The sequence below is a fragment of the Coregonus clupeaformis genome, chromosome 23 (genome assembly GCF_020615455.1).
Source record: "Coregonus clupeaformis isolate EN_2021a chromosome 23, ASM2061545v1, whole genome shotgun sequence".
NCBI classification, from domain to species: domain Eukaryota; kingdom Metazoa; phylum Chordata; class Actinopteri; order Salmoniformes; family Salmonidae; genus Coregonus; species Coregonus clupeaformis.
The window spans coordinates 45641687-45667873 of NC_059214.1; the positions used below are offsets into that span (position 1 = coordinate 45641687).

Below are 26187 nucleotides of genomic sequence, written 5' to 3' on the forward strand. Positions count from 1 at the left end.
TAAATTTCAGTTCTCATATTTTAAGAGTAAGTGGGTTTCAAATCAACATAATCATGTGTGCCTGTGTGTGTGTATTCTCAGACAAAATCACACGCGCACACACACACAGGCAGGAGGTTACCATAGGTGCTAAGCAGGCCCTCATGCTGGACCAGCAGGCCGATGGTGTGGAGCTGCCTGAGGAAGCCGTCGTCACAGAGACAGTTCCTCAGCTTGATGACGAAGCCACAGATCAGAGCTGACAGCTACACAGGGGAAAACACCAATACAACTATAATCATCTATATCATCATCTGTCAAACATCTATAACAACAATGTTATTGATCAATACAATAACAATGTATATTATAGAACAGCAATCAAATCCATTTAGTTATGCTGTAGTGCAAGAGTAGTGTTGTGTGTATGCGTGTGTGAGTGTGTGTACCTGCGTGTGTGTGGGTGTACCTACGTGTGTGTGGGTGTGTGTGTGTGTAAACCCACTGTCTGGCAGAAGACCACATCTCTCCTGTACTGTAGTGTGAGGTTCATGGCGATGGTGGGAGCACTGTCCTGCATCAGTAGGAACACCATGGACTTCTTAGCCTTGTCACTCATCAGAGACACACACTCTGACAGGGTGGTCAGGAGAGGGTACAAGGCCTCACTCCATTCACCTGGTACAGACAGGAGAGTGGTTATGCAGTATATACACACAGACCTTTACACACGCACACACACACACAAACACACGCAAACACACACACGCACACACACACGCACACACACACACGCACACGCACACACACACACACACACAAACACACACACACACACACACACAGTCTTGTACAACTAACCTTGTGGGGACACACAATTCAGTCTTATTCAAAATCCTATTTTCCCTAAACCTAACCCGTACCCTAACCCTAACCCTAACCCTAAAACTAACCCTAGCTCCTAACCCTAACCCTAAACCTAATTCTAACCCTAACACTAATTCTAACCTTAACCCTAAACACACTAGAAATAGCATTCTGGTCCCCACAAGTATAGTTAAACATGTCCAGACACACACACACACATTCTTGCTCTTACCTGGGGAGGGCTTTTCTTTTTCCACGTCTGGGCTGCTGTCTAGAGGGGAGAGAAGAGAGAAGTAATAACATCATAGTGTTTATGTCTGCTAGTTAAAGAATGATGTTACAATATAGAACAGTCAAAGTAGGCGTGAACCTACAGTGTTGTCGTCTTTCATGGTTTGATTGACATGTTGTGCTCAGATGAGGTAATGATGACGATGATGATGATGGAGGAAGGGTAGGTGATGAAGATGACGATCCGGGGTGTATCCAGAAGGCTTCCCTGTTTCCATGGATACCTCATGGGATTCACACACATTCACTTTTATCCCCTGACCTCAACTTTTAAACCAATCGGCCCACCCACCCATCAATCATTCCCTCAATCAGTTAGTTTGAAAATCAGGAGATGCAATAATTTCTAGTTAAGTAGCCTATTTCACTTCAATAAATACATTCTACTAGTATGTGAATGTATGTGTATGTTTACTTTTCTTAGTAGGGGTGTTGGTCATCTGCTGAACATCTAGGAACACATCCTCACTGCTGCTGTCACTCTGCAGCCTGTCTTTGGCCAGCAGTCTTTCCACCATCTGGATCACACTGTCCAGACTCTTATCTATGTTCAAACACACCTTCTCCTGGAGGGTAGAGAGGATGGGTCAGAGAGAAGAGAGAAGAGGGGGGAGCACGACAGAAAGCCAAGGGATGAAATATGAAATAAACTTTGTATATACATTCTATACAATACTGTTGTTATTCTCAATTGTTAAACTGAAAATGATAAATGACTCCTTACCCAGTCCTCCTCATGCCAGTCAGCCTGTAGGGATGAGCGCTTGCCTCTCCCCCCCTCTCCCTCCAGGTATATTGAGTGGCGAGGGGAGATGGAGTGGCGCGAGGGGGAGGTGGATTGGCGCGAGGGGGAGGTAGAGGAGCGAGAGGGGGAGGTAGAGTGGCGAGAGGGGGAGCGGGAAGGAGAGGGGGTGAGGGAGGATGGGGAGGGACTGCCCTTCTGGGCGATGCATTCCGGCCGGGCGGCAGAAAGGGCTAGGATGGCTGAGGACAGCAGCTTAGAGTCACACACTGTCACCAACTGACGAGTCTGGAGAGGGGGAGAGAGATGGAGGAGAGACATGGAGAGGAGGAGAGAGATGGAGGAGAAAGATTGAGGAGCGAAAGGGAGAGGGGAGATATGGAGGAGAGACATGGAGAGGAGGAGAGAGATGGAGGAGAGACATGGAGAGGAGGAGAGAGATGGAGGAGAGAAATGGAGAGGAGGAGAGAGATGGAGGAGAGAGATGGAGAGAGATGGAGGAGAGACATGGAGAGGAGGAGAGAGATGGAGGAGAGAAATGGAGAGGAGGAGAGAGATGGAGGAGAGAGATGGAGAGAGATGGAGGAGAGACATGGAGAGGAGGAGAGAGATGGAGGAGAGACATGGAGAGAGATGGAGGAGAGACATGGAGAGGAGAGAGATGGAGGAGAAAAGAGATGGAGGAGAGAGATGGAGAGGAGAGAAATGGAGGAGAGAGATGGAGGATAGACAGGGAGAGGAGGAGACAGAAGATATATAATAGTGTGTATTAATACAGTGAAATACATTCATTGCATAGATACAGTGCCTTGCAAAAGTATTCATCCCCCTTGGTGTTTTTCCTATTTTGTTGCATTACAACCTGTAATTTAAATTGATTTTTATTTGGATTTCATGTAATGGCCATACACAAAATAGTCCAAATTGGTGAAGTGACATTTAAAAAATAACTTATTTTAAAAAAATTTAACATACAAATAACGGAAAAGTGGTGCGTGCATATGTATTCACCCCCTTTGCTATGAAGCACCTAAATAAGATCTGGTGCACCCAACTACCTTCAGAAGTCACATAATTAGTTAAATACAGTCCACCTGTGTGCAGTCTAAGTGTCACATGATCTCAGTATATATACACCTGTTCTGAAAGGCCCCAGAGTCTGCAACACCACTAAGCAAGGGGCACCACCAAGCAAGCGGCACCATGAAGACCAAGGAGCTCTCCAAACAGGTCAGGGACAAAGTTGTGGAGAAGTACAGATCAGGGTTGGGTTATAAAAACATATCCGAAACCATTAAATCCATTGTTAAAAAATTGAAAGAATATGGCACCACAACAAATCTGCCAAGAGAGGGCCGCCCACCAAAACTCACGGACCAGGCAAGGAGGGCATTAACCAGAAAGGCAACAAAGAGACCAAAGATAACCCTGAAGGAGCTGCAAAGCTCCACAGCGGAGATTGGAGTATCTGTCCATAGGACCACTTTAAGCCGTACACTCCACAGAGCTGGGCTTTACGGAAGAGTGGCCAGAAAAAAGCCATTGCTTAAAGAAAAAAATAAGCAAACACGTTTGGTGTTCGCCAAAAGCCATGTGGGAGACTCCCCAAAAATATGGAAGAAGGTACTCTGGTCAGATGAGACTAAAATGGAGCTTTTTGGCCATCAAGGAAAACACTTTGTCTGGCGCAAACCCAACACCTCTCATCACCCCGAGAACACCATCCACCATGTTTTTCATCGGCAGGGACTGGGAAATTGATCAGAATTGAAGGAATGATGGATGGCACTAAATACAGGGAAATTCTTGAGGGAAACCTGTTTCAGTCTTCCAGAGATTTGAGACTGGGACGGAGGTTCACCTTCCAGCAGGACAATGACCCTAAGCATACTGCTAAAGCAACACTCGAGACGTTTAAGGGGAAACATTTAAATGTCTTGGAATGGCCTAGTCAAAGCCCAGACCTCAATCTAATTGAGAATCTGTGGTATGACTTAAAGATTGCTGTACACCAGCGGAACCCATCCAACTTGAAGGAGCTGGAGCATTTCTGCCTTGAAGAATGGGCAAAAACCCTAGTGGCTAGATGTGCCAAGCTTATAGAGCCATACCCCAAGAGACTTGCAGCTGTAATTGCTGCAAAAGGTGGCTCTACAAAGTATTGACGTTGGGGTGGGGGGGTTAATAGTTATGCACACTCAAGTTCTGTTGTTTTGTCTTATTTCTTGTTTGTTTCACCCCCAAAAATGTTTTCCATCTTGTGTAAATCAAATGATACAAACCCCCCAAAAATCCATTTTAATTCCAGGTTGTAAGGCAACAAAACAGGAAAAATGGGGTGAATACTTTCGCAAGCCACTGTACATGAGGGCATCTCTCAATGCTTCTCTCCCCCTCCTCCCACCCTCTCTCCCCCTCTCCTACCTTCTCAGAGAGGATGGTGAGGGTTCTCTCCAGAGCATTGGCTGAGCGTTCCTTGGCAGCGCGGGACAAACGTTCGGCGTAGTAGCAAACCTGAGTCTTCAAGGTGTTGATCTGACCAATCAGCTCCTTCGCTCTCACCACGTCCCGAGGCAGGTAGGCCACCGGCTTAGAGCCAGACCCAGCACTGATGCATGGTGTGTGTGTGTATATATGTGAGAGAGAGAGAGAGAGAGAGAGAGAGAGAGAGAGAGAGAGAGAGAGAGAGAGAGAGAGAGAGAGAGAGAGAGAGAGAGAGAGAGAGAGAGAGAGAGAGAGAGAGAGAGAGAGAGAGATCAGGGGTGAAAAGGTGCTGGCAAGTGCAGATTTAAAACGATGTAATGCAGAGCATAAACACATCTACCCACAATGCATGCATAAACACTGCATGCATAAACAGACCAGGTGACAGATCTCACCATTCCTCCTCATATGCGCTGATCAGAAAGCAAGCAAAAATGACACATTTCAATCAAAGGTTAGATATCTAAATCAACAATAACAATTAAATCCCTAACTGATGTGCCTATAGCAGGGTTCCCCGATTGGCAGCCCCAATTGATTTTATTTGGCCTCCCAAATTTTCTGAGCAAAAAAGTAATAAATATATATATAATTTTTGGACATAAAAGACTGTAAAATCACTAGGGAATCATCTAAAAGTGATTTTAATTTAGAAAATCCGTTCCCAAGTATTTCCATGCATAAATATGTGATCATATCCCAATGTAATCAAGGTTTGAAATTATTCAGTTTTTGTCAAATAGTATATATGTTTGGGCTTTTTGCAGTGAATTTGCAGTGTACAAATTATTTATAACTATGTTCCAGCCCCCTGACCATCAACTCAAGAAAAAAAACGGTCCACGACTGAATGTAATTAGGGAAACCTTGTCTATTGTCAGTACTCACTGTTTCCTAGCCTCCTCAAACTTGTGGATAAGTTTCCGGAGACCACAGTGCTTAAAGCCTTGGTGGTGGGCTGCTGGGGCCCCTATAGTCACTACGTCATAGGTCCTGTCTGAGAGAGGAGAGGGAGGGAGGTGGAGGGACGAGGGAGAGGAGAGAGGGGAGGGAGAGAGGGAGGTGGAGAGAGGAGAGGGAGGGAGGAGAGAGAGGGGAGGTGGAGGGAGAGGAGAGAGGGGAGCGAGGGGAGGTGAGGGAGAGGAGAGAGGGAAGGGAGGGGAGGTGGAAGGAGGAGGGAGAGGAGAGGGGAGGGAGGGAGGTGGAGGGAGAGGAGAGAGGGGAAGGAGGGAGGGAAGGTAGAGGGAGAGGAGAGAGGGGAGGGAGGGAGGGGAGGTGGAGGGAGAGGAGAGAGGGGAGAGGGGAGGGAGGAAGGTGGAGGGAGAGGAGAGAGGGGAGGGAGGGGAGGTGGAGGGAGAGGAGAGAGGGAAGGGAGGGGAGGTGGAAGGAGGAGGGAGAGGAGAGAGGGGAGGGAGAGGAGAGAGGGAAGGGAGGGGAGGTGGAAGGAGGAGGGAGAGGAGAGAGGGGAGGGAGGGAGGTGGAGGGAGAGGAGAGAGGGAAGGGAGGGGAGGTGGAAGGAGGAGGGAGAGAGGGGAGGGAGGGAGGTGGAGGGAGAGGAGAGAGGGAAGAAAGGTGGAGGGAGAGGAGAGAGGAGAGGGAGGGAGGTGGAGGGAGAGGAGAGAGGGGAGGGAGGGAGGTGGAGGGAGAGGAGAGAGGGGAGGGAGGGAGGTGGAGGGAGAGGAGAGAGGGGAGGGAGGTGGAGGGAGAGGAGAGAGGGGAGGGAGGGAGGTGGAGGGAGAGGAGAGAGGGGCGGGAGGTGGAGGGAGAGGAGAGAGGGGAGGGAGGGAGGTGGAGGGAGAGGAGAGAGGGAGGGAGGGAGGTGGAGGGAGAGGAGAGAGGGGAGGGAGGTGGAGGGAGAGGAGAGAGGGGAGGGAGGGAGGTGGAGGGAGAGGAGAGAGGGGAGGGAGGTGGAGGGAGAGGAAAGAGGGGAGGGAGGTGGAGGGAGAGGAGAGAGGGGAGGGAGGTGGAGGGAGAGGAGAGTACTTTTAGACAGATATAAACAGAGAATTACATTGAGCCAGATGGATATAATGGTGGATATTAAGGACATAGAAACTGATAGATATAACAGCTCCCCTATCATAGAGACTGATAGATACAACAGCTCCCCTATCATAGAGACTGATAGATATAACAGCTCCCCTATCATAGAGACTGATAGATATAACAGGTCTCCTATCATATAGACTGATAGATATAACAGGTCCCCTATCATAGAGACTGATAGGTATAACAGGTCCCCTATCATAGAGACTGATAGATATAACAGCTCCCCTATCATAGAGACTGATACATATAACAGCTCCCCTATCATAGAGACTGATAGATATAACAGGTCCCCTATCATAGAGACTGAAAGATATAACAGGTCCCCTATCATAGAGACTGATAGATATAACAGGTCCCCTATCATAGAGACTGATAGATATAACAGGTCCCCTATCATAGAGACTGATAGATATAACAGGTCTCCTATCATAGAGACTGATAGATATAACAGGTCCCCTATCATAGAGACTGATAGATATAACAGGTCCCCTATCATAGAGACTGATAGATATAACAGCTCCCCTATCATAGAGACTGATAGATATAACAGGTCCCCTATCATATAGACTGATAGATATAACAGGTCCCCTATCATAGAGACTGAAAGATATAACAGGTCCCCTATCATAGAGACTGATAGATATAACAGGTCCCCTATCATAGAGACTGATAGATATAACAGGTCCCCTATCATAGAGACTGATAGATATAACAGCTCCCCTATCATAGAGACTGATAGATATAACAGGTCCCCTATCATAGAGACTGATAGATATAACAGGTCCCCTATCATAGAGACTGATAGATATAACAGGTCCCCTATCATAGAGACTGAAAGATATAACAGGTCCCCTATCATAGAGACTGATAGATATAACAGGTCCCCTATCATAGAGACTGAAAGATATAACAGGTCCCCTATCATAGAGACTGATAGATATAACAGGTCCCCTATCATAGAGACTGATAGATATAACAGGTCCCCTATCATAGAGACTGATAGATATAACAGGTCCCCTATCATAGAGACTGATAGATATAACCGCTCCCCTATCATAGAGACTGAAAGATATAACAGGTCCCCTATCATAGAGACTGATAGATATAACAGGTCCCCTATCATAGAGACTGATAGATATAACAGCTCCCCTATCATAGAGACTGAAAGATATAACAGGTCCCCTATCATAGAGACTGATAGATATAACAGGTCCCCTATCATAGAGACTGATAGATATAACAGGTCCCCTATCATAGAGACTGATAGATATAACAGGTCCCCTACCATAACCAGACTCTCCTTGTACTCTCATCCTCTGAACGTGCAGGTTAGTGGGGATAAATTCCAGCTTCTTCTCTGCTTTCAGAGTGCTGGACTTAAAGGAGGGACCTGGAAGAGGAGTAGGTTGGACATGTTATGATGATGCCAACTACTGTACCTGTGCATGTTACTGATGGTCTCTTCCTGTATGTTACTGATAGTCTCTTCCTGTATGTTACTGATAGTATCTTCCTGTATGTTACTGATAGTCTCTTCCTGTATATTACTGATAGTCTCATCCTGTATGTTACTGATAGTCTCTTCCTGTATGTTACTGATAGTCTCTTCCTGTATGTTACTGATAGTCTCTTCCTGTATGTTACTAATAGTCTCTTCCTGTATATTACTGATAGTCTCTTCCTGTATGTTACTGATAGTCGCTTCCTGTATGTTACTGATAGTCTCTTCCTGTATGTTACTAATAGTCTCTTCATGCATATTACTGATAGTCTCTTCCTGTATGTTCCTGATGCGTTAGTGATATGAAATACACTATATATGCAAAAGTATGTGGACACCCCTTAAAATGAGTGGATTCTGCTATTTCAGCCACACCCGTTGCTGACAGGTGTATAAAATCAAGCACACAGCCATGCAATCTCCATAGACAAATATTGGCAGTAGAGAGGCCTTACTGAAGAGCTCAGTGACTTTCAACGTGGTACCGTCATAGGATGCCACCTTTCCAACAAGTCAGTTCATCAAATGTATGCCCTGCTACAGCTGCCCCGGTCAACTGTAAGTGCTGTTATTGTGAAGTGGAAACTGCCTCTGGAAGCAAGGTCAGCACAAGAACTGTTCGTCGGGAGCTTCATGAAATGAGTTTCCATGGCCGAGCAGCCGCACACAAGCCTAAGATCACCATGCGCAATGCCAAGCGTCGGCTGGAGTGGTGTAAAGCTCGTCGCCATTAGACTCTGGAGCAGTGGAAACGCGTTCTCTGGAGGGATGAATCAGGCTTCACCATCTGGCAGTCCGACAGATGAATCTGGGTTTGGTGGATGCCAGGAGAACGCTACCTGCCACAATAGTACCATGCATAGTACCAACTGTAAAGTTTGGTGGAAGAGGAATAATGGTCTGGGGCTGTTTTTCATGGTTCGGGCTTGGCCCCTTTGTTCCAGTGAAGGGAAATCTTAACGCTACAGCATACAATGACATTCTAGATGATTCTGTGCTTTCAACATTGTGGCTACAGTTTGGGGAAGGCCCTTTCCTGTTTTAGCATGACAATGCCCCCGTGTACAAAGCGAGGTCCATACAGAAATGGTTTGTTGAGATCGGTGTGGAAAAACTTGAGTGGAATGCACAGAGCCCTGACCTCAACCCCATCGAACACCTTTGGGATGAATTGGAACGCAGACTGCGAGCCAGGCCTAATCACCCAACATCAGTGCCAGACTTCAACAATGCTCTTGTGGCTGAATGGAAGCAAGTTCACGCAGCAATGTTCCAACATCTAGTGGAAAGCCTTCCCAGAAGAGTGGAGGCTGTTATAGCAAGAATAATGGGGTCCAACTCCATATTAATGCCCATGATTTTGGAATGAGATGTTCGACGAGCAGGTGTCCACATACTTTTGATCATGTAGTGTATTATATTATAGCCCTAACAGTGTTAATGGAGCAGGTTTCTGATATATGTTAGTGGCATGTTATAGCATATCATTGCATAGCCCTATAAATAGAACACCAAATTTACTTTTTAATTTTATTTATTATGAATATGTAATGTCTACCGTAAAAGTTTATATAAAATACTAGTATTTATAGGACTAATCATTGCGTTGTTGTTAACACTCGTTACTAACAACACTGATATTAGTAATATGTTTTTTTAAATGTTTAGGTGCAGCCTTGCAGTCTATTAGGATGTGTTCTGGTGTGTTGGTGTACAGCAGTGGAGGCTACTGAGGGGAGGATGGCTTATAATAATGGCTGGAACGGAGCAAATGGAATTACATTTACATTTTATTCATTTAGCAGACGCTCTTATCCAGAGCGACTTACAGGAGCAATTAGGGTTAAGTGCCTTGCTCAAGGGCACATCGACAGATTTTTCACCTAGTCGGCTCGGGGATTAGAACCAGCGACCTTTCGGTTACTGGCACAACGCTCTTAACCACCAAGCTACCTGCCGGAATGGCATGTGTTTGATGTATTTGATACAATTCCACTCAATCCGCTCCAGCCAATACCACGAGCCCGTCCTCCCCAATTAAGGTGCCCACCATGTGGTGTGTACAGTTCTATAAAGGTTAGGGTGCTAACCTTTATATTGGTGCAGGTCGCTAATGGTCTCCTGGTAGGTGAGGATGATGGTCTGGTACTGAGAAATGATCTCCCTCCTCAGGTTCTCCCAACATGGAGATAACTCCCCCAACTCCTCCAGCTCACATACCCTACACACACACACACACACACACACACACCCACCCCCCCACACACACACACACACACACATCCACTCACACATCCACACACACACACACACATACAATGTCAGTGATCTACACACATTCGCAGGCACACAAGCATGCACACACACACACACACACACACACACACACACACACACACACACACACACTAACACACACACATACTAACACACACACACAAACACAACCACACACACACACACACACTAACATAGTATAGTATTCTGCGGTACCTGGCAGCGTCCTCCTCCAATAGTAGTTTGACAAACTGTCGAGGGATGTGTAGAGAGAGGACGCTTTCAGCCATCTGCTCTAGGATCCGCAGGTGATTTCCATCCGTGGTGGGGAATCGGTACATCCGAGACATGGTGCCCCCAAACACTGACAGCACAGCAAAACACCAGTCAGAACATCTAGCAATCAATTCATAATTAATTACAGAATTTAATAAATGCATTTATCAATGAATCAATTAGCAAATCAATAAATTAATAAGTCAGTGTGTCAGTCAGTCATAATTCCTAAATCTCTAGGAACTCTCAATGTAAACTCTCTGTATGCTAGGAATAAGGAAGGACACATGCATACTGTCTCACTATAACACACACTTAAGACAAACACACACTCTCCAATAGAGAATCGCACACTGACACACACTGGAACACACACTCACCAGCCTTCAGCAGTGTGTCTTTGCACAGAGACGCAGACTTGGACCTGATATTCACTGACTCAGACAGGCTATCATCCACCTGAAGCATTATCTGAGACACACAGGGAAAGGACATCATGATTGTATGATTCATCCTGGATACCCTTCAGTTGACCAGTGACCTGAACCGACTGGCTAAGTGAAAGTAAAACATCCCAGTTTCTACCACGTAAATGTAACCTTTCTCCTTGTCCTTCTAGGCTACTGACCAGACAGGTGAAAGCAATTTGGCTGAGTGCCTAGCAAAGCTGAACACAGAGGTATACCAAGAGAGGGGAATGGGAAAAGTTGCTGAAAAATAATCCTACGGAGCATGCACACACACACACACATAGTCTGTGGTACATCTTAAAACAAATCAGATAATATGGGCTGAATTAATAAAACTACTCAAAGTAAGTCATATATTTCTACCAATACGGTCTTCCTTCCTCAGGCAGACCAGGCCAGGCCACTCACCCTGCCGTTGATGGTGTCCTGCCGGGCCATGGCTGCTCTCTGCTCCGTCCTCTCTTCTATCTGCCAGGCGATGATGGTGATGTTGCCCATGCGCTCGCTCTCCGCTGACCTGGGAATAGACAATAATAGATGTCTGCTGTATAACAATAGCTAAGGGTGTATGTGGTTGTGTGTATGTGGTTGTGTGTGTGTGTGTGTGTGTGTGTGTGTGTGTGTGTGTGTGTGTGTGTGTGTGTGTGTGTGTGTGTGTGTGTGTGTGTGTGTGTGTGTGAGTGAGTGAGTGAGTGAGTGAGTGAGTGAGTGAGTGAGTGAGTGAGTGAGTGAGTGAGTGAGTGAGTGAGTGAGTGAGTGAGTGAGTGTCAGGGTGACCACATGTCCCAGATTGTGACCACATGTCCCCCGTGTCCCGCAACCAAACTATCATGTCCCGCATTTTTTCAATTAAAACACCAACATTGTATCCCGTATTTCAGTCTTCCTATTCAATTCATGAGAATTGACATTCCAACCTGACTCTTTTGCAGTCACATTGCGCTTATTACAAGATATAACCCAGGGCTCGCCAACCCCGTTCCTGGAGAGCTACCCTCCTGTAGGTTTTCACTCCAACCCTGTTCCTGGAGAGTAACCCTCCTGTAGGTTTTCACTCCAACCCCGATCCTGGAGAGCTATCCTCCTGTAGGTTTTCACTCCAACCCTGATCCTGGAGAGCTATCCTCCTGTAGGTTTTCACTCCAACCCTGATCCTGGAGAGCTATCCTCCTGTAGGTTTTCACTCCAACCCTGATCCTGGAGAGCTATCCTCCTGTAGGTTTTCACTCCAACCCTGATCCTGGAGAGCTATCCTCCTGTAGGTTTTCGCTCCAACCCAAGTTGTAAATAACCTGATTCAGTTTATCAACCAGCTAATTATTAGAATCAGGTGCACTTGATTAGGGTTGGAGTGAAAACATACAGGACGGTAGCTCTCCAGGAACAGGGTTGGAGAGCCCTGATTGAACCTATATCATAAGGATGTGGTAGATAAGCCTACTGGTTAAACACTTCTCCAATTGTTGTTGAGATCCAACTCACAATTACAAGTCGGAAACTCGGGCATCATCCTAGAGCTCCGACTTCTCCACCCATTCACATATGTCAAATCCTTTCAGGCTAAATTCCAGATGAACTTGGAGAGGACAGTTAACTAGGCCTACTTACAAAAAGTGTGCTTCTAACAAAGAGCTACAAAAGTAAGTAAATAGCTGTATTAAGGGGTGGAGGGGTGCTGCCAAACAATTGTATTCATGTAGGTTACACTGTCCCGTGAATGTCCCGCAAAATGTTGGTATTTTAAACATGGTCACCCTATGTGTATGTGTGTGTTTGTGTCATGCGTGTGTGTGCGTGTGTCTTTGTGTCTATGTTTGTGTTTGTGTCGTGCATGTGTGTGTGTGTTACCTGAGGGTTAGGTGGAGTCTGTGGTGTTTGTCCTGCAGAAGGTCCTTAACCGGGAACATGGCTGAGCCCAACAGGTACATCTGACACCCAATCACACACACATATCACTATTAGAGCCCAGCAGGTACATCTCAGGGTGGAGTGTTTGGTTAGTTTGGGGCTGAAGAGTTTGGAAGGTTGTGAGATTTTGGGCAGTTGACTGTAATGTGGGAATTGGAGTAGTTAAAGAGGGTGATATTTCGTACCGTGCCTTGGGAGCGGTCCTTGACATCGTACACAGACAGCTTGACCTGCGTCTGTTGAGTGATCAGAGAGTCCTGGAAGAATGCTATACTACTCAGATAGATAGGATTACTGGTACCCTATAGAGAGAGAGAGAGAGAGAGAGAGAGAGAGAGAGAGAGAGAGAGAGAGAGAGAGAGAGAGAGAGAGAGAGAGAGAGAGAGAGAGAGAGAGAGAGAGAGAGAGAGAGAGAGAGAGAGAAAGAGAGCATGAGAGCTAGAGAGAGAGAGAGAGCGAGAAAGATCGCGAGAGAGAAAGAGTGCGAGAGAGAGAGAGAGAAAGAGCAAGAGAGAGAGCAAGAGAGAGAGAGAGAGAGAGAGAGAGAGAGAGAGAGAGAGAGAGAGAGAGAGAGAGAGAGAGAGAGAGAGAGAGAGAGAGAGAGAGAGAGAGAGAGAAGAGAGAGAGAAGAGAGAGAGAAGAGAGAGAGAAGAGAGAGAGCAAAAGAGAGGGGGGACTTTTGTGATGAATGGCTTAGGCCTATGACCAGGGTGGGAAATTGTGTGTTCAGGATGCTTTGAACACTAAAAATTTAATGACTTTGTTACTTTGAGATTTTTTGGAGATGAATTGTAAAGTATGCAAATATATATTTGTACATACTTTGACACTTTATTCAGACAGTAATGACATGAGATAGGGAGACAGGTAAATGCTAGAAACAGAGGGAAGGTTGGAAGCAGGGACTGATCCCTGTTCTCAGGTGAAAAGTTGTATGCGACACGTGCCGGGGAGTATTACCACTACACCAAGGCTCTGCACAGGATATTAATGGTTAATGGCAGTGGGTAACCAAATCATAGATTACAGTCTGCTTGTCCATAGACTGCTTTCAAGGTAAGGACACAAACATTTTGTATTTTGGGTGAACTCTTTAAAATACGGCTGGAAGAAAATCCTGCTTGCTCTCCTGGAGGGTTGGCCACCCCGATCTATGTTTCCCAAGCGCTGGGTGTTTGAAAATGTTCTTGTTATAACAATACATTTCTCAAAATCACCTAACCTTCAAGAAAATATTCAGGTGGTTGAAGATCCTTGCCATCATCTTACTTTACATAGACAAAATATTATGTGTTTATGAGTTGTGAGTCCCCCTACCATCTCTGCCTAGCTTGTGCACAATACTAAAATGTCAAAAATTATATTTGATTCCTGGAGCATTTAATATCCAATGCTTATATGTATGACTCATTCAAAACTGTCCATGAATGGCTGCAAAAATACATAGCCTCATATAATTCATTTTCAAAGACACAAGTAGGCATTTCAGATTTCAAATATGTGATTACACTGGCAACATTGGGAAGAAGCGGAATATTAAAATAAGTGTGGGGAATAACAGCCCATTGTTAAGAAAGATAATTATTCCACTGATCAGACTAAATAAAGTAAATAGCTAATAAAATCTCCTGAAGACAAGATTACATAAATCTGCTCCTACACTCAACATAAATTATTTTATATTTATTGTCCTACCTCTAGAATCAAACTTACACTTTTGGGTTCACAATCTGTTAGACACAATTATTTTCATAGATACAAATCAGGTCACCCTACCAAAATTCCCTGCTAAAACATACTGTAGGTCTGTCTACTGCCTTTTCGTTGTCACAGCCTAAATGCAAATCACCAAATGAGCGGACTAATGCAAGTGTAGATTAAAACGACTTTAGTGTATGCTGTGAAAAGGCTGCATTCTGCAATAGGGACGGGAGTAACAGCAACCTAATTTTGCTGACACCATTGTACATAAAACTGGGCTACCGTACTGCTCTTTTCACAGTTTTATAAACTCAGCGGAGAACGTTCTCTCTCTCCATTCAGCGCCACTCTAATCTTGAGGGGCGTTTCTTTAAAACGTGCATCCAATCCTCTTTATCCTTTACATAACTAGACCAATCATATGCTTCAATGTGCTGCGGTTCACAGTGCTGTAGTAAGACAGGACAATGATAGAGGTGCAGTTCGTGATGTTAAAATGCAGGCGCCGATGCTCCTATTTCTAAACGATTTGGAGCACTGTTGAAAAGTTAACACACTGACTGTACAATGGACTGGTTATGTTATGGTTAGGTCAACGTGGTGTAGAGCAGTCTGGTTACGTTATGGTTAGCTCAACGTGGTCTAGAGCATTCTGGTTACCTTATGGTTAGGTCAACGTGGTGTAGAGCATTCTGGTTACATTCTGGTTAGGTCACCGTGGTCTAGAGCAGTCTGGTTATGTTATGGTTAGGTCAACTGGTGTAGAGCCATGTGGTTATGTTATGGTTAGGTCAACGTGGTGTGGTCCTACCTCTATGATCTCTGTCTGAGGGTGTTGGTTATGTGATGGTTAGGTCAACGTGGTGTAGAGCCATGTGGTTATGTTATGGTTAGGTCAACGTTGTGTGGTCCTACTAGGGCTGTTGCAGTGACCGTATTACAGGCGGTCAGGAGTCATGAAGGCAGTCAAATTCCACATGACCGTTTAGTCACTGTAATTAGGCTTCTCCAAGCTCTGATGCTGCTTCTGGTCATTAGTAGCCTACCAAACTTGCTAACTGCCTGGTACTCAGCACTCTATTGTCCCTCTAATCACTCTGACATCAATGCAAATGTTTTCGAAAATTTAATCAAACACTTCATGAGACAACATGAGCTTATGCTGCGCAACATTTCTATAGGCTATGCAATTGCGTGAGAAGACAGAGTGATGGCCGCTAATAAAAAGAGGAGGATCCCATCAGCTTTCTATAGGCTAGGCCTACTATATTTATTTCTCAACTTTCCTAATATTAAGCACACTGCTTCTCTTTACAACAGGAGTATAGCCTACCTGGCTGGCATGAAAATAAACCCATGTGGAAAAGCGTCCTCCATTCGCTATTTAAATGCATAGATGACATGTTTTTTTCCGCTGCCCCTGTTTCGATATAGGTGCATGATAATGGTCCATTCTAAATCAAAACAAATGTCACACATATATTATTTAGTACATGTAAAGACAAGATTAAATCAAGAATAGTCTGATGGGGGACAATTTCACTTATTATATATTATCACTTGTGAATGATGCCCAGCATAAGGAACAATGCCTTTTTTTGCGACTTTTTCGAATCATAGTCGCACATCTCATGTAGCCTAGCCCATAGGCCTATATGTTTTATTAAGGTTTGTATCACAACTAAAGTGGCCAAATAATTTCTTAAAATTAAGCACATTAATCCGCTTTACAAGGGGTGTTGAGCCTAGCTGGCATATATAAACAGCGCGTGAGTTTCAAGTTTGGGGAAGATCATTGTCTTCTGTTGAGTCAGCCACATTGTATAAATACGTATTTTTGATGCTAGTGGTTGTATTCATTTGGGATCTATCGCATCCCACAACTGTCCCACACTATGTTTGGAATATTTATTTATCGCACAGAATAGAATAGGTTGACTTTTGTACTATGGGGGGATAGTAGATTGACATATGCTTTTGTTGTTCGTTAGGACTACTCATCTTGTTGGCTGACGAAAAATAAATGTGGACAAGTTCTGGATAAGGAATTGCATAAGGATGCGCAGTTGCGTCCCGGATGTGTCTGTCTTAATTTGTAGCCTGTGAGAAAGACCCGATCACGTGACGGAGAGCCATGTGACTGAGAGGGCTTCCGATTGCTCAGCGCACTCAGGGAGAAGGGCACAACGCAGCACTCCGGGCCACAAAAGGCATGGATGTTTTTAAGGTGCATTACGGCCACAAAGGGGATGCCGCCGCGAAATTTGAGGCATTATCAAGTGCTTGTCAAATTGTGAATGAGAGACTATTGGAGTGTGTACAGCCTGCGCAAAAAACAAAGCAGAGCTCATGCCTTTCAAGCGACTTTTTTAAATCAGAATTAGAATCTCATCATACATTCTTACAATGCATTAAAAAACAAATCATATAGCCCAACGTTTGTAGAACAACTAAAGTTACATAAATAACTCTAAATTAAGCATATAGAAGTATCAATTTCTTTGTTAACCGCTCAACACAGAATAGCCTCATGTGCGCACGCCCTCAAAACGTTTGGAGAAAATATTTATATTTTATTCAGCTTTGTTCAATTATATTCTTCATACTATAAAATAATATAAAAGAATGACACGGAATTATAAGCAAATCTTGTCTACTAAATGAACTAGTGTAGCCCACAGCCATTTGGCATAGCCAGATCAGGACCTAACATAAAAATAGACTACATTTTCTTCATATCATGCTTCTTTAGACCTGTCTAAAATAAATAATGGATTTATTATGAAGGTGTAGGCTATATTACATGGATTTATTATACGTTTTAAAATGGCTTGTAGGCTATGTGTGGAGGCCAGGAGATGCTAAATGTGTTTATGTTAATTAACGGTCAATTACTGTGACACCGACAGTTATTTGCTTGACTGTCACAGCCCTTGGTCCTATCTCTATGATCTCTGTCTGAGCGTGTTGGTTACGTTATGGTTAGGGCAACGTGGTGTGGAGCCGTGTTGGTTACGTTATGGTTAGGGCAACGTGGTGTGGAGCCGTGTTGGTTACGTTATGGTTAGGGCAACGTGGTGTGGAGCCGTGTTGGTTACGTTATGGTTAGGGCAACGTGGTATGGAGCCATGTTGGTTACGTTATGGTTAGGGCAACGTGGTGTGGAGCCGTGTTGGTTACGTTATGGTTAGGGCAACGTGGTGTGGAGCCGTGTTGGTTACGTTATGGTTAGGTCAACGTAGTGTGGAGCCGTGTTGGTTACGTTATGGTTAGGTCAACGTAGTGTAGAGCCGTGTTGGTTACGTTATGGTTAGGGCAACGTGGTGTGGAGCCGTGTTGGTTACGTTATGGTTAGGGCAACGTGGTGTGGAGCCGTGTTGGTTACGTTATGGTTAGGGCAACGTGGTGTGGAGCCGTGTTGGTTACGTTATGGTTAGGGCAACGTGGTGTAGAGCCGTGTTGGTTACGTTATGGTTAGGGCAACGTGGTGTGGAGCCGTGTTGGTTACGTTATGGTTAGGGCAACGTGGTGTGGAGCCGTGTGGTTAGGTTATGGTTAGGGCAACGTGGTGTGGAGCCGTGTTGGTTACGTTATGGTTATGGCAACGTGGTGTGGAGCCGTGTTGGTTACGTTATGGTTAGGGCAACGTGGTGTGGAGCCGTGTTGGTTACGTTATGGTTAGGGCAACGTGGTGTGGAGCCGTGTTGGTTACGTTATGGTTAGGGCAACGTGGTGTGGTCCTACCTCTATGATCTCTGTCTGAGCGTGTTTGGTCCAGAAGGCCTGGGGAGGAGTTGTACAGCTGACCGCCACAAAGCTGATTGGCTTACGCTCCAACGCTGGAGTGACCAGTTCACTGCAGGCTGGGAATACAACAGAGGACGTGAACATTAAAGGCACAATGTTGATAGATGGGGCTGGGGAAATGTAAGTTGTAACCACTATCAAATTCATAGATGGAGTAATACAACTTTAGAATTTGTGTTATGATAGGAAAGACAGTTGTATTAACATCATAAGGTTATAAGTTATATTCTTCAAGAATCAATGGGTATGTACAGTGCATTCGGAAAGTATTCAGACCCCTTGACTTTTTCCACATTTTGTTACGTTACAGCCTTATTCTAAAATGTATTGAATTGTCCCCCCCCCTCATCAATCTACACACAATACCACCTAATGACAAAGCAAAAACAGGTTTTTAGAAATTTTTGCAAAAAAGAAAAAAACACTTGAAATATACATTTACATAAGTATTCGGACCCTTCGCTCAGTACTTTGTTGAAGCACCTTTGGCAGCGATTACAGCATTCAGTCTTCTTGAGTATGACGCTACAAGCTTGGCACGCCTGTATTTGGCGAGTTTCTGCCATTCTTCTCTGCAGATCCTCTCAAGCTCTGTCAGGTTGGATGGGGAGCGTCGCTGCACAGCTATTTTCAGGTCCAGAGATGTTCGATCGGGTTCAAGTCCTGGCTTTGGCTGGGACACTCAAGAACATTCAGAGACTTGTCCTGAAGCCACTCCTAGGTTGTCTTGGTTGTGTGCTTAGGGTTGTTGTCCTTTTGGAAGGTGAACCTTCACCCCAGTCTGAGGTCTTGAGCACTCTGGAGGAGGTTTTCATCAAGGATCTCTCTGTACTTTGCTCCGTTCATCTTTCCCTGCAGAGATGGCTGTCCTTCTGGAAGGTTCTCCCATCTCCACAGAGGAACTCTGGAGCTCTTTCAGAGTGACCATTGGATCCTTGGTCACCTCCCTGACCAAGACCCTTCTCCCCTGATTGCTCAGTTTGGCCGGGCGGCCAGCTCTAGGAAGAGTCTTGGTGGTTGCAAACTTCTTCCATTTAAGAATGGAGGCCACTGTGTCCTTGGGGACCTTCAATGCTGCAGACATTTTTTGGTACCCTTCCCCAGATCTGTGCTTCGACACAATCCTGTCTCGGAGCTCTACGGACAATTCCTTCGACCTCATGGCTTGGTTTTTGCTCTGACATGCACTGTCAACAGTGGGACCTTATATAGACAGGGGTGTGCCTGTCATCTCAAGGATGATCAATGGAAACAGGATGCACCTGAGCTCAATTTCGAGTCTCATAGCAAAGGGTCTGAATACTTATGTAAATAAGGTATTTCTGTTTTTCATTTGTAATACATTTGCAAAAATTTCTAAAAACCTGTTTTCGCTTTGTCATTATGGGGTATTGTGTGTAGATGGATGAGGAAAAAATATAATTTAATCAATTTTAGAATAAGGCTGTAATGTAACAAAATGTGGAAAAAGTCAAGGGGTCTGAATACTTTCCGAAGGCACTGTATATCAAAGACAATTTTACAGCAGTGAGAAGTTGACATCAGCATCACCACACTCACCCAGGCTGAACTCCAACACTGGTTCATCTGGGTCCTGACTGTTACCTACAACAACACAGAGATACCGTTTTTTTTACTACAGCTACAGTGACTAACAAGGCAAGTTTATGCACATGCTTATTTTGATAGCCTGCATTAACTCAGTAGGCAAACATACAGAAATACTCTAACTACGGTAACTATAGTAACAGGGCCCTTACCTGCCAGTGTCAGCCCCATCATCTCAGCAGAGAGGTCAAAGGTGTTAGCCCGGTACACGGACCATGGTCGGTGACGCGGGCTAGCCTTCCCCTTCCCCGACATCATGGCTTGGGGGTCAGGGGTTAGGAGGTCAAGTCTGAGGGGAGGTTGGAGAAGAGGATTGTGGGTAAGGGGTGGAGGTGGTTAAGAACACACACCACACGCCCTCCTCACACACTCTCTTCAGATCAGATCCCTGTGTATGTGTTGGAATGATAATTTCCTGTGTTTCTCTTCAGTCTCTGGTCTCTGTCGCGATGAGCTGGAGGGAAAGAGAGAAAATGACAACAAAGATAGGTTCAAATCAAACTTGATTTTATTCAATTCAATTCAATTTCCATTTAAGGGCTTTATTGGCATGGGAAACGTGTGTTAACATTGCCAAAGCAAGGGAAGTAGATAGTAAACAAAAGTGAAATAAACAATCAATATTAACAGTAAACATTACACTCAGAAGTTTCAAAAGAATAAAGACATTTCAAATGTCATATTATGTATATATACAGTGTTGTAACAATGTGCAAATAGTTAAAGTACAAATGGGAAAATAAATAAACATAAATATGGGTTGTATTTACAATGGTGTTTGTTCTATCTGTCTCTGTCTCTCTCTCTCTCTCTCTCTCTCTCTCTCTCTCTCTCTCTCTCTCTCTCTCTCTCTCTCTCTCTCTCTCTCTCTCTCTCTCTCTCTCTCTCTCTCTCTCTCTCTCTCTCTCTCTCTCTCTCTCTCTCTCTCGCTCGCTCGGACTAAAATCAAATCAAATCCATTTTTATTTGCCACATGCGCCGAATACAACAGGTGTAGACCTTACAGTGAAATGCTTACTTACAAGCCCTTAAACCAAAAAAAAAGTGTTAAGTAAAAAATAGATAAGTAAAGAAAATGCATACAAAAATAATTAAAGAGCAGCAGTAAAATAAAATAACAGTAGGGAGGCTATATACAGGTATTAGCCACCGTCACCATAAAAACAGAATGGTTGGAGTGGATGAACTGTAGCTAAACAGTGTCATGAGTAGCACAATGTCACCACAACACAGCTGCCTCTCCTATGTACATCTTACATCTATACTTTAAAATTGACTTTCCATTCTGGCCTCAGAGTCGGTGCTCCTATATAATTCGTTGTTCTTGATTCCTAACAACACATTTGAATATTCAACATCTCGGAAACTTCCGCTTTCATGAAGTGATGGGAGAGCTGAGAGGGAAAACTCCAAGCTTCAGAGCCCAGGGGGACACTGTGCTCCAAGGAATGTGTGGTAAGTTCTAGAAATCTTTGGGTTTTCCAAAAGGAAAGCATCTGACAACAGTGAGTGATTTGGTGGAAAATGAGGAACACAGTGAGGGAGAGAGTCTTTAGTTGTCTGTGCCCTGTGGTGACTGATTTCTATTCTCTGTCTATAAAAAGTGCTAACATATGCAGTGTGAAGAGGCTGAGTTAGGGGAAATGTGACTTTCCACACAGCTGCAGGGTGCGAAGAGGAAGAGAGAGTGAAAAGAAAAGTCAATTTACACTTCATCTTTTATGTCATAGAACTAATGGTACTTGTCTAATTCTCATTATGCATAGTCCACAGGAGGTTGGTGGCACCTTAATTGGGGAGAACGGGTTCGTGGTAATGACTGGTGCGGAATAAGTGGAACAGTATCTAATACATCAAATACAGGGCTTCCATGTGTTTGATGCCATTCCATTCGCTTCGTTCCGGTCATTATTTTTTAGCCGTTCTCCCCTCAGCAGCCTCCTTTGGCATAGTGTTTTACACACAAAGATAGTACAACACAAATTTACACGCACGCATAACCACACATGCAAACAGGCACACATCCCAGTTTGTCACTGCCAGAGAGAACACCTGCTACACACAGCATGAAAAGCAGGCCAAGATCCCAGAATCCTTTGCTCCTCCCTTCCTTCCAGCATTAGCCCTGTTCTAAAAATCGGATGGCTACTGGAAATAATCACAGATCCTCTGACATGACTGGATAGGTGAAAGAAATGACTTTGCTTTCACTCCTTTCACTCCTTGTTTATCGTCAAGTCAGTGAGTACTTCAAGTATTGGAACAAGAACATAATGGTTCAAGCAGGCTTCTGTAGGCTATCAAAGAAATGCTCATGTGTCACGCTCTGGCTCCGGGACTCTGTATGTTGAGCCAGGGTGTGTACGCATCTCACGCTGCGCCTTGGCCCGCTTCATTTCAAGACGATCGTGACAGAAGAAACCACCACGACTGGGTCAAGCAGCGTGATGAGGAGAAAGGCTGGAATTACGAAAGGTGGAGAGAGAATTGGACGAGAACCATGGAGGCCTGGTCCACGGGGGAGAGACAAGCCCAGAAATTTTTTAGGGGGGGGCTCACGCCGTGGACGACGGGGCAGCAGGAGTACGGGATAGAGTGGTGCAGAAGGTTGGCAGAGAGGGCCGCCAGGTTAAGGGGGCCACCGGTCACAGAGGAGAGGGAAAGTGTGGAGGCACGGCGAGAGGTACTGGGGTGTGTTACCAGTCCGGTCCGGCCCGTTCCTGATCCCTGCGTAGGGCCAGTGGTGTGTGTCCCCAGTACGGTCCGGCCTGTTCCTGTTCCTCGCATCGAGCCTGTGGTGCGTGTCGTCAGCCTGGCCCGGCCTGTTCCTGCTCCCCGCACCAAGTCTGTGGTGCGCGTCGTCAGCCCTGTCCGGCCTGTTCCTGCTCCCCGCACCAAGTCTGTGGTGCGTTTCGTCAGCCCTGTCCGGCCTGTTCCTGCCACTCGCATCAAACCTACGGTGCGCGTCGCCAGCCCGGCCCGGCCTGTTCCTGCTCCACGCACCAAGCCTACAGGGTGCGTCGCCAGCCCAGCCCGGCCTGTCCCTGCTCCACGCACCAAGCCTACGGTGTGCGTCACCAGCCCGGTCCGGCCTGTTCCTGCCACCCGCACCAAGTTTACGGTGCGCGTCGCCAGCCCGACCCGGCCTGTTCCTGCCACTCGCACCAAACCTACGGTGCGCGTCGCCAGCCCGACCCGGCCTGTTCCTGCCACTCGCACCAAACCTACGGTGCGCGTCGCCAGCCCGGTCCGGCCTGTTCCTGCCACTCGCACCAAACCTACGGTGCGCATCGCCAGCCCAACCCGGCCTGTTCCTGCTACTCGCACCAAGCCAGGGATGCGAGTAGTCAGTCCGGTGAGGCCCGTTCGCTCCACGCACCAAGCCAGGGGTGCGTATCGTCAGCCCGGTCCGGTCCGCTGCTCCACGCACCAAGCCAGGGGTGCGCATCGTCAGCCAGGTCGGTCCGTTCCTGCCCTCACGCGCCAAGCCAGGGGTGCGCGTCGTCAGTCAGGTGCCTGATCAGGTACAGGTCAGCTGCTCCACAACGGAGCTTAAGCAATCTGCTCCGTCGATGTCCAGTCCAGATCCAGCCAGCGGGGTCAGACCGGACCAGGGGCGCTACGGGGGGATTATGGAGAGGTGGTGGTCAAGCCCGGAGCCGGAACCGCCACCGAGGAGGTATGCCCACCCAGCCCTCCCCTGTTTTGCTATTTTTGAGGCGCGGTCGCAGTCCGCGCCTTTAGGGGGTACTGTCACGCTCTGGCTCCGGGACTCTGTATGTTGAGCCAGGGTGTGTTTCGTTCTGTGTGGGTTGTTTCTATGTTGGGTTTTCTAGGTTGTTGTTTTCTGTGTTGGCCTAAGTGACTCCCAATCAGAGGCAACGAGTGTCAGCTGTTTTCTGGTTGTCTCTGATTGGGAGCCATATTTAAACTGTCTGTTTTCACTTTGTGGTTGTGGTTTCTTGTTCCTTTTGATTTGTGTTTTGTGTCGAAGGACTTCACGTATCGTTGGTTGTTTTGTTCGCTGTTTTGTACACGTAATAAATATGTACGCATCTCACGCTGCGCCTTGGCCCGCTTCATTTCAAGACGATCGTGACATCATGAAATCCCATTCATTCATTGTGTTCATCTGTATGCTGCTGCTGCAGTATTTGCCACAAGGGTTGCTTTCATTATCAAAGATCACAGTTACCAGAAATACATTACAAACTGAGTCGAGCATACAAGTTCCTTATCCGACTGTTACATGGTATAAGGAGTCTCACTGTATCTCACACTGTTCTCTCACCTCTGCTCAGTGTTTCAACGCCTCTATATAAAGAGGCATTCCACCAGAGAAACAACCCAGCCTTGATCCTGATTTGATAAGATGTGTCTTATCACTCCCACTCGGCCACTAGCTGACTGGCTATGAGTCATGTTCTCTGCGTTACAATCCTACAGCCACACAACACACAACATCCTACGTCCTCATACATACATACACACACACACGCGCACGCGCACACACACACACACACACACACACACACACACACACACACACACACACACACACACACACACACACACAGCAAATTTGAGATCAGACTTTTATATGTGACCCACCGAATTAGTGTTAAAGTAACACTTTTCAAAGTGTTGGGTCCCTAACACCATGGGTGTTGCAAATTCTGACTTAAATTAACACCATATTAGAGCTGATACTATTACATGTTTTCAGTGTTAGGGAATAACACACATAGTGTTACAGTATTTTTGGGGGGTGTTGTTTTAACACTGTAGGTTGCAAAGCCTTATTTGCATATTTCCCATGGTGCCTTTCAAGTGAATGTTAGATTTACCCACCAATGACTGTGCTTGTTAGTGACAGAGACATGGTTGTTGTACTCATTAATTGTCAGTCCTGAAGCCTAAGTGAATATGTTTGAATTAAAAGTAATCCCTTTATGACCATTGCGACTCAAATAACACTTCATTTATTCACTGCAGGTGGCGTCAATTTCAATCCCACTGGTGTTAACCCCACTAGAATCAACACTCAGATATAACATTCACAACACTTTTTACCTCAACACCCCCTGATTTTAAGTCCCCTTTAAGATTGAAGTGAGTAAGGGGTAAGAGTAGGATTCAGTTCTCATATTTAAAAAATAAAAGTGGGTTTAAAATCAGCATAATCATGTGTGTCTGTTTGTGTATTCTCTAACATAAACACAAGAACGCACCCCCCCCACACACACACACACACACACACACACACGTTGGACATGTTTAAGGAGACAGGCTGTAACCGTGTCAGGATCTGAGTACAATGCCAAGTGTACATATTTCATTCCAATATGAATGTGTCACAGAGAGAGAGAGAGAGAGAGAGAGAGAGAGAGAGAGAGAGAGAGAGAGAGAGAGAGAGAGAGAGAGAGAGAGAGAGAGAGAGAGAGAGGTGTACTGCTTACTGCTGCACCAGCTACATCAAGACACAACTGAATGAAAACAGGAAACTCACTCTGTCGCTCTGCCCAACTGTCAAACCCACAAGTACAGCCATGTCCCCCTGGTCACAGACTGGGGGAACTGTGACTCTCTCTCTCTCTTTCTCCCTTCCCCTTTTGACCTCAGAGTTGTTTTCAGGCCAGAAGAGCCCTCAAATGCCCTTCATTCGTTTGCATAGACCTGTACAATCCTATCAGTTTCAAAACAACTCAGTTTGCTTCCCTCTTTCTTTCTTTCTTTCTCTCTCTCTCAATTCAATTCAATTTCAATTTATGGGATTTATTGGCATGGGAAATGTATGTTAACATTGCCAAAGCAAGTGAAGTACAGTTGAAGTCGGATGTTTACATACACTTAGGTTGCAGTCATTAAAACTCGTTTTTCAACCACTGCACAAATTTCTTGTTAACAAACTATAGTTTTGGCAAGTCGGTTAGGACATCTACTTTGTGCATGACACAAGGAATCTTTCCAACAATTGTTTACAGACAGATTATTTCACTTATAATTCACTGTATTCCAGTGGGTCAGAGGTTTACATACACTAAGTTGACTGTGCCTTTAAACAGCTTGGAAAATTCCAGAAAATGATGGCATGGCTTTAGAAGCCTCTGATAGGCTACTTGACATAATTTGAGTCAATTGGAGGTGTACCTGAGGATGTATTTCAAGGCATACCTTCAAACTCAGTGCCTCTTTGCTTGACATACAAACAATAGTACACAAGTATA

General features: G+C 45.4%; 1 protein-coding gene across 4 annotated transcripts in view; it reads right to left on the reverse strand.

Annotated features, from left to right (window-relative positions):
* inpp4aa (inositol polyphosphate-4-phosphatase type I Aa) overlaps positions 1-26187 on the reverse strand; it is a 47249-nt gene that overhangs the window by 4830 nt on the left and 16232 nt on the right. Inside the window, exons 2-20 of one of the 4 annotated variants that reach the window (XM_045206721.1) lie at positions 20113-20414; positions 19913-19957; positions 18290-18408; positions 13030-13146; positions 12785-12864; positions 11345-11453; positions 10847-10937; positions 10407-10554; positions 10004-10134; positions 7698-7802; positions 5252-5360; positions 4759-4776; positions 4304-4487; positions 1862-2167; positions 1553-1703; positions 1221-1361; positions 1079-1117; positions 485-657; positions 122-245 (exon numbers count right to left, since the gene is read on the reverse strand). In XM_045206721.1, the coding sequence (XP_045062656.1) occupies positions 122-245; positions 485-657; positions 1079-1117; positions 1221-1361; positions 1553-1703; positions 1862-2167; positions 4304-4487; positions 4759-4776; positions 5252-5360; positions 7698-7802; positions 10004-10134; positions 10407-10554; positions 10847-10937; positions 11345-11453; positions 12785-12864; positions 13030-13146; positions 18290-18408; positions 19913-19957; positions 20113-20218 (2296 nt within the window). In that variant the 5' untranslated portion in view covers positions 20219-20414. The remainder of the gene's footprint in view (positions 1-121; positions 246-484; positions 658-1078; positions 1118-1220; positions 1362-1552; positions 1704-1861; positions 2168-4303; positions 4488-4758; positions 4777-5251; positions 5361-7697; positions 7803-10003; positions 10135-10406; positions 10555-10846; positions 10938-11344; positions 11454-12784; positions 12865-13029; positions 13147-18289; positions 18409-19912; positions 19958-20112; positions 20415-26187) is intronic. The other 3 variants (XM_041843913.2, XM_045206722.1, XM_045206723.1) reach the window with 3 other exon arrangements.